At 39.4% G+C, this 13,072-nt stretch overlaps 1 protein-coding gene across 1 annotated transcript in view; it reads left to right on the top strand.

The window, feature by feature from the left end:
• The window catches only part of IMPG2 (interphotoreceptor matrix proteoglycan 2), a 214,031-nt gene that overhangs the window by 138,295 nt on the left and 62,664 nt on the right, over positions 1–13,072 (top strand). The window contains exons 15-19 of the mRNA XM_006868651.1: positions 2,981–3,169; positions 4,497–4,505; positions 7,098–7,299; positions 7,726–7,820; positions 8,576–8,626. Of these exons, the coding sequence (XP_006868713.1) occupies positions 2,981–3,169; positions 4,497–4,505; positions 7,098–7,299; positions 7,726–7,820; positions 8,576–8,626 (546 nt within the window). The remainder of the gene's footprint in view (positions 1–2,980; positions 3,170–4,496; positions 4,506–7,097; positions 7,300–7,725; positions 7,821–8,575; positions 8,627–13,072) is intronic.

Genomic DNA, 13,072 nt, shown 5'->3' with positions numbered 1-13,072 from the left:
ACTGTAGACAACTAAAATTCTCTGGGTGTAAGAGGAATGATGTTGAGAATAAGGAAGAAAACATAATAAGAAGACAATCTGTGATTGTCAAAATGGACAAATGTCATAAATACCTACAAAAATGGTGTGAGGGCCTTGTCCGACTTCCTCCAGTGTCACAAGGGGGAAAGGGAATCACAATCCATATCAGCCCAAGGCTAATTCCTTTGAGGTGAAGGTCAGACATGCCTCCACCCTCCATCCTTCTTTATCTGAAACCAATTGTTCCTCTCGGTGCACTTTGCTTCTCTGCTGGGTTGAATACTCACAATTATGGGGTTTGTTAGGGAAGTAAACAGAGTACAGTTCAGGATCAGAAACAACTAAGGGTACAGCAGTTCTGTGGTCAGGCGTGCCTTTTCTCAGCTGTACCACAGACACGCCTTTCTCATTCCCCACCTCTCAGCCACATGTCCCTTTGTCCTCTGTTCCACTCAGGCAAGTGTTACAAGCTCCTCTAGCACCCCATTCTGTATGCCAGCCTCCTGCCTGAAGGCACTCAGCTGTGCTGCATGGCTCTCCTTTCTTGATGATTTTGATCCTCTGTTTCTACTTTTGAGATTATTTCTTTAAAATCTAGCAGATTGGCAAAATTAATCATCCCCTGTGTCAAACTGCCATACTTCCTGTTTGTATGGTCCCAGTGTGGTGCTGTGGTAGCGTAGTGGTTATGAATTGAGCTACAAACCTCCAGGTCAGCAGTTCGAAACTACCAGCTGTTCTGCTGGAAAAAGAGGAGGTTTTCTGCTCCCGTAAAGATTTACAGCCTCGGAAACTCTGTATAGGGGTCGCTGTGAGTCGGAACTGACTCCACGGCACATAACCACCACCACCAGTGTGGTGCTGTGGGTTGATGAGCTGGACTGCAAAGTTGGTTTGAACTGCAAACTCGGCGGTTCAGACTCACCAGATGCGCCTCAGAAATCCTATACAATGTGGCTATGCGCTGGACTGCAAGGTCGATTTTAACAACAGGGTGGGTAGTTCAAGTTCACCAGCTGTTCCTAAGAAACCCTATCTATACAGGGTCGCTATGAGTCAGAACCGACTCAACAGCACTTAACAGCAACAACCCAATCATTTGGTGGGAGTTACAGGCTATAGTGGTGGTGGTTGTTGTTAAGTGCTGCCAAGTCGGTTCCGACTCATAGTGATCATGTATGGGGTTTCCTAGGAGCAACTGGTGAGCTTGAACTGCTGATTTTGCGGTTCAAATGGACCTTGCGGTCCAGTCCATGAACCCACAGTGCCACACCAGGACTCCAAAGACTATGGTTGTTGTTGTTGTTAAGTGCCGTCGAGTCGGTTCCGACCCATAGCGACCCCGTACAGGGTTTCCGAGGCTGTAAATCTTTACGGGAGCAGAACGCCTCATCTTTCTCCCGCGGAGCCGCTGGTAGTTTCGAACTGCTGACCTTGAGGTTTCACAGCCCGATTCGTAACCACTATGCTACCAGAGCTCCTTAATGACTAATAGCGACCCTGTGAGGTTGTAAATCTTTACAGGAGCAGAAAACCTCATCTTTCTCCCACGTAACAGCTGGTAGTTTCAAACTGCTGACCTTAAGGTTTGCAGCCCGATTCGTAACCACTCGGCTACCAGAGCTCCTTAAAGACTATGATAGGAGAGCCATAGCTCACTGTATCACAATATTAAAAAAAAGAGGAAATAGATGGAAACAGTCTAGACTCTTCTATAGGGGAAAGTGTAGCTAGAAGACAAAGGGAAAAATAGTTTCTTGGTTTCCAGTGTAATTAATATTATTGTGAAAAGCATTAATTTCCTTGCTGGAAACACAGTGATTTCCTTGCTGCTCTGGAAAAATGTGAAGACATTTTCATACAAGTCTTCAATTTTAGAGATCTTAGCAGTGTGGTTAAAGGACATTAGACATCTGGAGACCTGGGTTCTTGATCCAGTTCTGTGCTGACTAACTGTGTGACCTCAGGCCAGTCGTTTTCTTTCTTTGGGTCTGTTTTTCTTTATCCATAAATAAGGAGGTTGAATACTAGTTCATTGTGTAGGGCAAGGTCTAAAGCACCATACAAAGTACAACAATTGTTTTCTATTTGCCTGAAGTAACAGAGCAAGGAGTGTTGGGAATAAGAGCAGGAAATAGAATGTGAGGCCAATTGCCTCTATGGACAATTGCTGTCTTTGCCATGAGACCAGAAGAACTAGATGGTAACTAGATACATCCCTGAGACTATTGCTTTGAGATAACCTTTAAGTCTTAAGTTAAAAATAATTGGAAATCTTCTAAAAACCAAATAACAGTTTAGCTTAACAGTTTATCTTAAGAATGTCTGCCTTGAGCCTTAAGCTCCTTTAAGAGTTATTTTCTATGGAATCAAACTGACAACAGCAACTTGAAAGATTAGATGGGAATCTCAGGGGGCAGTGACTGTATGTTCATAGGGAAGGAACAACTTAGAGAGGCAGAATGACAGTGGTTACACAACTCAAAGAATGTGATCAGTGTCACTAAACTGTCCATGTAGAAATGGTGGCATTGATATATGAGGGGGCTTTAGAAATTCATGAAAATAGAATGAAAAGATAATGAAACTGTTTCACAAAGTTCTTGAAACCCTTTATAGCTCTGCTGTGTATGTTCTCAACAACAACAATAAAATAAATTGTATAAAAAAAAGAAAAAAAAAAAAAGAAAAAAAAATAAGGCGGTTGAATGAATAATTTTCAGTCTATTTAATCACTCATGTATAGTAGTAGTTGAAGACTTACTGTGTCTATGCCAGACACTATGCTTATCCTTTCATTGTATGATCGATCATCTGACACCTAAATTGTTCTCATGAATGAAGCTTCATGTGGTCAGCATTTATTTCTTTACTTTTTCCTAGTCTTGCTGAAGATTCTGCTGTTAATTTTTATTTTGAGCAGATTGATTCAGTTTTTGGACTTGGTGGCTCGTTACAGATGCCGGGTGGGCGAGAACTGGTGGTACCGGGGTGAACACTGTGAGGAGTTTGTGTCAGAACCCTTGTTGATTGGCATCACCATCGCATCTGTGGTTGGACTGCTCCTCGTCTCGTCTGCTGCCTTCCTCATCCTCATCAGGACTCTTAAAGCTCAATATGCAAGGAGAGAAAGAGAGATGCCTTTCAGGTACATAGACTTCTCTGATGGAACACAGTATTCTATTTATTATTTTCCTTTAGTACTATCTATGTCGGACCCGACTCGATGGCACTTAACAACAACAACAAATGTGCAAATATTGGACCAGGAGCTGTGTGAAGAAGGGAGAGCTATAAAGTTGGATAAAAACACGGTTCCTGGCCTCCAAAGGATGGCAGATTGAAAATAAACTAGCATAAAATAACGTAAGTAGCAGTATGAGCAAAGTGCTAAGGAGCCTAGATGAGGGGTGAATTAGTTTTTATCTGGGAGAGAGTGTTACAATGTTTAGTTTAATATGGTTGTGATATTTCACTGAATTGGTGAGTAGAGGTTTGCTTGGAGCAGGGTGAGACGCTTTCTAGCTAGTTGAACATAAATAAGCAAAATTGTGGAGGTATGCATGAACCTCAAGGTACACTGAAAGAATGGCACGGTTGAGTAGTCAAAATGCCTATTTCATGGTGGTGGTGGTGGGGCAGGGGGATTCAGGGAATTGATGGGATGAGGTGGAAAGGTGTTTCTCTTATGTAAAGAATCAGAACTCTTATAGTTTGCTCCCCTTTGACTCTTATTAGTGACAATTAGCCAATTTAAAATCTAGGTAACACTCTGACAGAAGTCCTGGTGTGGCATTGTAGGATAAGCACTCAATTGCTAACTGCACTAAACTGCTGCTACTTGGAAATCCTACACAGTGTTACTATGAGTTGGAACCGACTAGATGGCACTCAACAGCAATAGCAAGATTCTGTCAAGAAATGAAATTTCTCTCTTTGTTTGATTGATCATGGGTTTATTAATGGGGATATAAAACATTTTCTATTTCCTAGGAATAGGGATCCAAGAACCTTTTGGGTTGTCATGTGATCGCAGTTCCTAACTGTACTTTCAGTTCTTCTAAAGTCTACAGGAACTCCTTCCTTGGATGCTTTCCCTGACCTCTGGTTGTGCAAAGGAAGCACCTGTCCTGGGTTCTTAGCATGCCAAGAATGTCCTTCTACTAGTGTTCTTATAGGAACCCTGGCAGCACAGTGGTTAAAATTCTAGGCTGTTAGCAGAAAGGTTAGTGGTCCCCACCAGCCAATCCTCAGGAGAAAGATGTGACACCCTGCCTGTGTAAAGCTTTACAGTCTTGGAAATCCTAAAGGCTAGTTCTAGTCTGTGTGGTAGTATTGCTGTGAGTTGGAATTGATTTGATGGCAAGTAGGTAGTGTTCTTACAGAAGCCCTGGTGGCGCAGTGGTTAAACTGGTCAGCTGATAACTAAAAGGTTGGCAGTTCAAATCTACCAGCTGGTCCATGGGAGAAAGAAGTGGTAGCCTGCTTCAGTAAATACTATAGCTTGGAAACCATATGGGGGAAATTTTAGGGTCTTAGGATCGCTGTGAGTTGGACTCAACTGGACAGGAGTGGATAGAGGAATGGGTATGGTAGTGTTCTTACACATTATGTTAATTCTGACTTTGCCTTAGACTGCAAACTCATTTAGGGTAGGAATTCGAACAATTCTCTCTCTTTTTTAATAGCATCAGCATCTAGAACAATCTTAGACTCAATGCTGAATAAATAATTAAACATCTGAATTTAATTTAATTGATGCCTATTCTTGTTGTTATGTTCCATTGAGTCGATACCAATTCATAGCAATATTATGCACAACAGATCAAAACACTGCCCAGTCCTGCATCAGCCTTATAATCATTGACATGCTTGAGCCCATTGCTGCTGCCACTGTGTCAGTCCATCTCATTGGGAATCTTCCTCTTTTTGGCTGATCCCCACTTTACCAACCATGATGTCCTTCTCCAGGGACTGACCACGCCTGATAATTGCACCAAGTGTGAGAGACGAAGTCTGGCCTTCCTGGCTTCTAAGGAGAATTCTGGCTGTACTTCTTCCAACACAGATTGGTTTTGTTCTTTTGGCAGTCTAAGTGCTTTAAATAGTCTCTTCCAAGAAAATAACTTAAATGTCTCAATTCTTCTATGGTCTTCCTTATTCATTGTCCAACTTTCATGCATATGAGGTTATTGAAAATACCATGGATTGGGTCAGGCACACCTTAGTCATCAAACTGATATCATTGCTCTTAAATACTTTTAAGAGGTCGTAAGGCAGCAGATTTGCCTAATGCAATGCCACTTGATTTCTTGACTCCTGCTTCCACAAGTATTGATGGTTGATATGAGCAAAATGAAGTCTCTGACAACTTCAATCTTTTGACCATTTATCTTAATGTTATTTATTGGTCCAGTGGTAAGGGTTTTTGTTTTCTTTACATTGAGGTGCAACCCATACCGAATGCTGTAGTCTTTAATCTTCATCAGTAAGTATTTTAAATCCTCTTCCCTGTCAGCAAGCAAGGTTGTATCATCTGCATATCACAGGTTGTTAATGAGCTTCCCTCCAATCTTGACGCCTTGGTTTTCTTAATATAATCCAATTTTGGGGATTATTTGCTCAGCACACAGATTGAATAAGTATGGTGAAAGAATGCAACACTGGCACACACCTTTCCTAAATTTAAACCATTCCATGTCCCCTTGTTCTATTTGAACGACTGCCTCTTGGTCTATATACAGGTTCCTCATGAGCATAATCAAGTGTTCTGGAATACTCATTATCTGCAATGTTGTCCTTAACTTGTCAAGATCCACACAATTGAAAGCCTTTGCATAGTCAATAAAGTACAGCAAACATACTTTTGGCATTGTCTTCTTTCAGCCAAGATCTATCTGACATCAGCAATGATATCCCTCATTGCACATCCTCTTCTGAATCCAGCTTGAACCTCTGGCAGTTTTCTGTCATGTATTGTTGCAGTCGCTTTTGTATTCTCTTTATCAAAAATTTACTTGCATAACATATTAATGATATTGTCCAATGATTTCTGCATTCTGCAGGGTCACCTCTTTTTGGAAAGGGCACAAATACTGATCTATTCTAGTCAGTTAGCCAGGTACTTGTCCTCCAAATTTCTTGGCAGAGATGAGTGGTTGCCTCCAGTCCCAAGTCAGTTTGTTGAAAGATTTCAATTTATAGTCCATCAATTCACGGAGCCTTGTTCTTTGACAATGCCTTCAATGAACCTTGGACTTCTTCCTTCAGTATCATTAGCTCTTAATTGTAAACTACTCTTGAAATGGTTGAACATCAACTATTTATTTTTGATACAGTAACTATGTATTCTTTCCATTTTCTTTTGATGTTTTCTGTATCATTCAACATTTTGGCAATAGAATCCTTCAATATTTCAAGTCGAGGGTTGAATTTTTTCTTCAGTTCCCCCAACTTGAGAAATGCTGAGCGTGTTCTTCCCATTTGGTTTTCTAACTCCAGGTCTCTGCATATTTCCTGTATAATATTTGACATTGTCTTCTCGAGCTGCCCTTTGAAATGATCTGTTCAGCTCTTTGACTTCCTCATTTCTTCCATTTGTTGTAGTATGTCTACACTGGAGAAGAAGTTTCAGAGTTTCTTCTGACATCCATTGTGGTTTTTTTCTTCTTTGTTGTCTTCTTCATGACCTTTTGCTCTCTTCCTGTATGATGTTCTTGATGTCATCCAACAACTCTTCTGGTCTTTAGTCATTAGTAACTAAATAATGTATCAAACCTGTTTTCCATATGATCTCTAAATTCAGGTGGGGTATGTTCAGGGTCCTATTTTGGCTCTCATGGGCTTATTTCAATTTCCTTCAGTTTCAGCCAGAACTTGCATATGAGCAATTGATGGTCTGTTCCACAGTCTGTCCCTAGCCTTGTTTTTTCTGATGATACGGACGTTTTTTTTAATGAGGTTTATGCCTTTTCCTTCCACAATAGAAATCTTATCATATGTAAATACTCTTCCAAATAGTTGAATACTTAAAGGAGAACATGAGTTAACAATGTCTTTCTGTTTTGTGTCTCCAGCAGGCAGTCTGACAGCCTCTCATCGATAGAGAATGCCGTGAATGACAACCCTGTGTATGGAGGTCATAGAGCTGGATATGAACAGTTTGAAGGACTATATCCCCAACATCCCAGCTCTAACTCTGCTAGCAAAGAAGTGATGGGTGGTCTGAGTAGGGAAGAAATCAGACAGATGTATGAGAGCAGTCAGCTTTCTAGAGAGGTAGGAAAGAGTTGTAATTGCTACTGTGCTGCTGTGTATGTATGTGTGTGTATTAGTATTGGTGTATCCATGGGCTTCAAGAAAGGATGAAAGTATAAATGATTAGGTTTTTTACTGGCATCTCCCTGTCTATATGGAATGCAGAGGGCAGAAGATTCAGAGGTTTACCTTAATCCTTACCCTGTTCTCTCTTTTTCCATTACCATTAACAAAATAACTTATCTCTCCCTTTGCTTATCTTTCCTTCCCTTCCTTAGAAAGGTTAGAAGAATAACTGTTCTGAGTTATTCAGAATAGTACATGTAGTATCTAAATGTTCTGTTTCTCTACAATGGACCTCTTGAATGACTCAAGAAACCATAATTTTTTATAAAAGCTAAAATTCCTTGAAAAGGGAACTTGAGGTTTTTCTAATATAATATATAGCTTCTTTTTTCTTTTGATTTTCAGGAGAGGATGAGAATTTTGGAATTGTCTGCCAATGATCCTGAGTTTGCAGCTTTTGTGAGGGGACATCAAATGTAAGTATTTGAAACAGCTCCTCTATGAAAGCTCTTAACTTGTCTCAGAGTAGTGCCTCCAACGTGAGCCCACAGTGCCTGACATCCATTAGACAAGAGTCCCAGTAGTAAACAGCATTTGTGGAATTCATTATAATTTATCATACACTTCTACAGAGATCACCTCATTTATTCCCCAAGTTGGCTTTATAAATTAGGCAATTCTTTCTTTTCCTTTTTTACTTTTTATTGTACTTTGGTTTAAAGTTTACAGAGCAAAGTGGTTTTCCATTCAGCAACTCATATGTATTGTTGACTTTTTAGATGAGGAAAAGGAGCCTCAAAGAGATGAAGAGACATAAACACAATTCTATCAAGTGACATAGAAGATTTGAAACTGAGATGCTGTCGGTTCTGGTCTAGGGATTCCTGTATATCATATCTTCTCTCTTGTTATTACAGATAACCACCTGTGATCCAAGGCTCTAAAATATTTTCATCCAAAGAAAATTTCTATAAATAGCACCTGAGTAGTCATAAATCCTCATATATTTTTAGCATATAATTTCCTTTCTAGCTTTACAGACACTTTCAGTATGCTTTTGATTCACACATCTCTTTGACGTGTATTTCTTGCACCTATCAAGTTTATCTTAACACTTTGTTCAAGTTTATCTTATACTTTACTCTTTGTATTTGCTTCTTTCAACATGCATTTTGGACAAGTGTCTGTCAAGTGGTATTTGTTCTCTTTTTCAAAATGTCTTTGTTTCCAGGATCCTCATCACACTTGTGTTACAAAAATGGTTATTAGTTGAATATAGAGGGTAGGATCCTAATTTGGCTTTGATATTTGATCCTGTTGCTGCCTTCTGAGAGAGGCTTGCTCATGGATGGCTCCAACCAGACTAGATATGTTCACTAGACTTTTAGAAGAGAAAAATCAGAGCAATTCATACATGATTGTAAAAGGAATTGACCGAGGCTCCTTTACTCCAGATCTTTTTTCCCTGATACATAGTCAATGTGTGGTCCCTCTCTGATAGGATGGAAAAATCGCTACCTAACAAAATTGGTGTGTTGCTGCAGGATAATACGCTGGACCATAATATGGGTGTTCAAATCCACCAGCCGCTTCTTGGAAACTATATAGGCTTGCAATGAATTGGAAACAACTAGCTGGCACTTAATAACAATAGCAAGAAAACTGCAGAAATACTTTTGTTTTTTAGAAATACTTTTATAATTCCATGTTCATAGCTGTTGTTAGCTGCCACTGGGTTGCCCTTGACTAATGGCAATTCCATACACAGTGGGATCCAACCATTATGATTTGTAGGTTTTCACTGACTGAATTTTGGACGTATATCATGAAGTCTCTCAGTCTGGAAGCTCTGCTGAACCCTGTTCAGCATCACAGCAACAGGTAAACCTCTACTGACAGATGGGTGGTGGCTACTTTTGAGGTGCATCGGCTAAGAAGTAAACCTAGATCTCCTGCATGGAAAGTGGAAATTCTACCACTAAACTACAATTGCATTCCCATATGCATGGTTGTTGTTGCTAAGTGCTGTCGAGTTGCGACGTTGTATAGGGTTTCTGAGGAGCAGTTGGTGGATTTGAACCACCAACTTTGTGGTTAGCAGTCCAGTTATTAAATCTACAGTGCCACACTAGGTTTGTAGAGACTCCTAAAAGTTTCTGAACATCTGACCTTGCCTTTGGGAGGTGCTGCCAACATTGCTGTCAGAACAATGTTACCAAGAGCCTATCTTTTAAACCAGGATACTCACTGCTCTCTGTATCTCCTGCCAAAAGATGCTTGAGGATTCAATATCTGGTATCCAACAGAAAGAACATGACTGTAGTTTTTGTCTTTTTAAAGACACCTTATGGAGTCCTGGGGTGGTGCTGTAGGATAAGAACTAGACTGCAAGGTTGGTTTGAATTGTAAGATCGACAGTTCAGCTCCACCAGCTGCTCCTTGGAAACCCAGTATAGGGTTGCTATGCGTTGGAACTGACTTGACGGCATTTAACAACAACAAGATACTTTATGGGCACTTCAGAGGCACCTGTCTGAATATACTGCCTTAATTAAATATGCATCTCACCTAAAGTAAAATGTCCAAAGCAAGGATTCAGAAAAGCCTAATTAGGAAAAAGAGATGGACTACATGCTTCATTTTCTTTTGGTGGATTGTCTGGCATTAAAGTAAAAATAGCCACTGATAACAAGGTTCTATTTTAACAACTCTAAGTCAGTTCTAGTATAAGTCGAATACTTCATTTCTTGTTTTGTTTTCATAGCCTACAATATGGCAGTGCTTTGAACAGTAAATTATAACATTGAATATTGAGTAAACATCTGAGAATGATAATATCACCAAAATATGTACAGCAACATTATATATTATACATATTATTAATAATATATACAAAACAAAACACACAGTTATAAGTATGATTTATCATAACTAGAATATGTTGTAAATTGGGAAGTACCTGCATATAAAAAACATTCATATAACAAAGACTTAAACATAAAGGTACTATGAAGCAAAAGAAAATTCATATAGATACTATGCATTTTAAGGGGATATTCATAGAGAGAAGACAGCATGAAAACTGTTATGTATAGGGACTTCTGGCAAGATATCTTGACAGACTTAATACATGAGCTCTCTACCACAAAGATATGAGAGACAAAATGAAACACAGAAGAAAATCCTGGAACCCTCAACTTCAGAGGAAAGGTCAGAAAGTGCTTGCTGGGAGGAGAAACTGAACAGAGATAGGGAGAGAGGGAATGGTCAGCCAGATGCTGCATTACCGTCTTGAACTTTCATGAGCAGTTTTGGTGAAAGAAGGTGGCCTAGCAGAGCAGATTCACAAAGGTGATGGGAAGGGTGTGACTCCTTGTTTTTCCCCAAGCTCTCCTGGTGATCAGAGGTGTGGTCAGCCTCCCCCCTCATCCCTTGGCAGTGCAACCCTGCTCTTCAGGAGTTCAGAGCCCTGTGATTATGATTGGGAAATCAGTGTGAGGCAGGGACCGACTGCATCATGTTACTTTCTGGATTCAGGCAGCTCAGCTCCAGACCTATAGAATTCACAGAGCCACCAGACTAGTGGTGGTTTAGCAGAAGCCCTCACAACCAGCCACCATGTCCCCAGACACTGAAACTAGTTCCATCAAGGGCCTCCATGAACTATTTCCAGATTGAGTGCCCAGAACTCAAGACCTATAGGAACTCCATCTAGGGCCAGGAACTTCACACCCACTTTGTGAGATCCTTGGCTGGATGGAGTATCCCAGAGTTTTCTCATCTCAGAATCCAACAGCTGCACTGATCTGTGTGTGTGTGTGTTTTCTTTCATTGTTTCATTGTTTTTGTTTGTTTATTCTTTCTTTTTCTTCACTTCTCTTTCTATTCCCTTGAATTTTATCCTATCTTCACTTTTGCTTTTCCTTCTTTCCTTTTGCTTCTCATTTCCCCTCTTCTTCCCCCCACCCTTTTTGATCTTTCTCTACTACTTTATACCCTTTTCCCCTTTTCATCTTCCCTCTCCCTGGTTTTTCTAAATTAAAAAAAAATAATTCTTTATTTCTCTCTTATTTTTATCTTCTATTGCTCCATTTTCCTGTCTCTCCTTTTTCCCCTTTTTTGTTGCCTGTTTTTATTACTTTGTCTTCTTCACTATTTTCTCTTTTCATTGTTGATTGCTTATTTTCTATTCTGTTTTGTTTTCTTGTGTGGGGGGACAGGCGAGGAGGTTTTTTTTTTTTTTTTTTTTTTTCTGTTTTCCACCTGACAGAAGATAGCAACCGTGTCCATATAGTCCAGCCATAACTATACCCTCTGCAGCTTTCCTCACTGGGCAAGAGCCAATATCAATTCCTATACCACCTGATCAACAATAGACAGTAGCCAACACTAGTCAAACCCACCCTAAACTGAGGTGCATGAATGGAGAATGAGAATGGTGCACACACTTCCATTCTTTAACTATACCTGCAGGGAACAGTTAGTGAGAGACTAAGAATACATTAACATACAGTAATCAGTTAAATACAAATATGGTAACACCACAATCCTAGAGACAACAGATACTTTTATCTCACATGAAGAAATAAGAGAGAATGGCTCCAACAAATAATCAAGATGCAGAGCCAGAAAATGTTTTTAAGAAAAGGCAATAAAACTAACTGATAAAGAATTCAGAAGAATGATATTTACATACCTTCAAAAGACTGACAAAAAGATCAAGAAAAGGAAGGAGAACACAGAAAAAGAATAATTCAGGAAAACACTACAAGAACAAACAGACAAAATCAATGCAACTTTTGAAACAATACAAAACCTGCTGTTAGAAATCCAGATTGAAAGTAAGATTTCAGAAATGGACAATGCATTGCAAGGGCAAAGGAGTAGATTGGAAGCAATTGAAGCCCAAATTATTGAGTTTGAAAATAAATCTTGTAATACTCTTATGTTACAAGAATGAAAAAATCTGAAGAAAGCCAAAGAAATATGTGGGACATGATGAAAACAAATAACATGGCTGATCAGAATTCCAGACAGGAAGAGACAATAAAAAGCACAGAGAAAATTGCCAGAATTGTTGCAATAAAACTTCCCTAACATCATGAAAGATGAGAAGACAAACACACAAAAAAGCAGAACGAACCCCAAACCTGATAGGTCCCAAAAGAAAATCACCAAGACATATCATAATCAAACTTTCTAAAATCAAGGAAAAGGAAAGAATTCTAAGAACAGTTTGGAAAAAACAAAAATGACCTACAAAGGAGAACCAATAAGACTAAGCTCTGACTTCTCAGCAGAAATCATATAGGCAAAAAGGCAAGAAATGATAAAATGCCAGCCAATAATTATATACCCAGCAAGGCTGTCCTTCAAATCCAATGACAAAATTAGGACATTTCCAGATACACAGAAATTAAAGGAATTTGTAATAATCAGGCCAACTTTACAACAATATTAAATGGTGTTCTTTGGACTGAGAACCAACAACAGTGGACAACAACCTGAGATCAACAAAGTTAAGAAAAGGTTTTCTTGATAAAAGAAACATTCTATAATGGTTAAGGAAGGAGGGAAATTATTCATGCGCTAGAGTATAGACACATGTTAACCTGAGTTACAGGAAAGACAATAAACAACAAACAGGGAGGTTGGCAGAGGAAAGATGAAGGTAGCAGGAGACACAGGGAAGAATGCAAAAGTTAAAGTGAATAGAGGTCAAAACTGT

This window comes from Chrysochloris asiatica, unplaced genomic scaffold, assembly GCF_000296735.1.
Source record: "Chrysochloris asiatica unplaced genomic scaffold, ChrAsi1.0 scaffold00120, whole genome shotgun sequence".
Classification (NCBI taxonomy): Eukaryota; Metazoa; Chordata; class Mammalia; order Afrosoricida; family Chrysochloridae; genus Chrysochloris; species Chrysochloris asiatica.
This window is presented reverse-complemented; position numbering and strand designations above follow the sequence as displayed.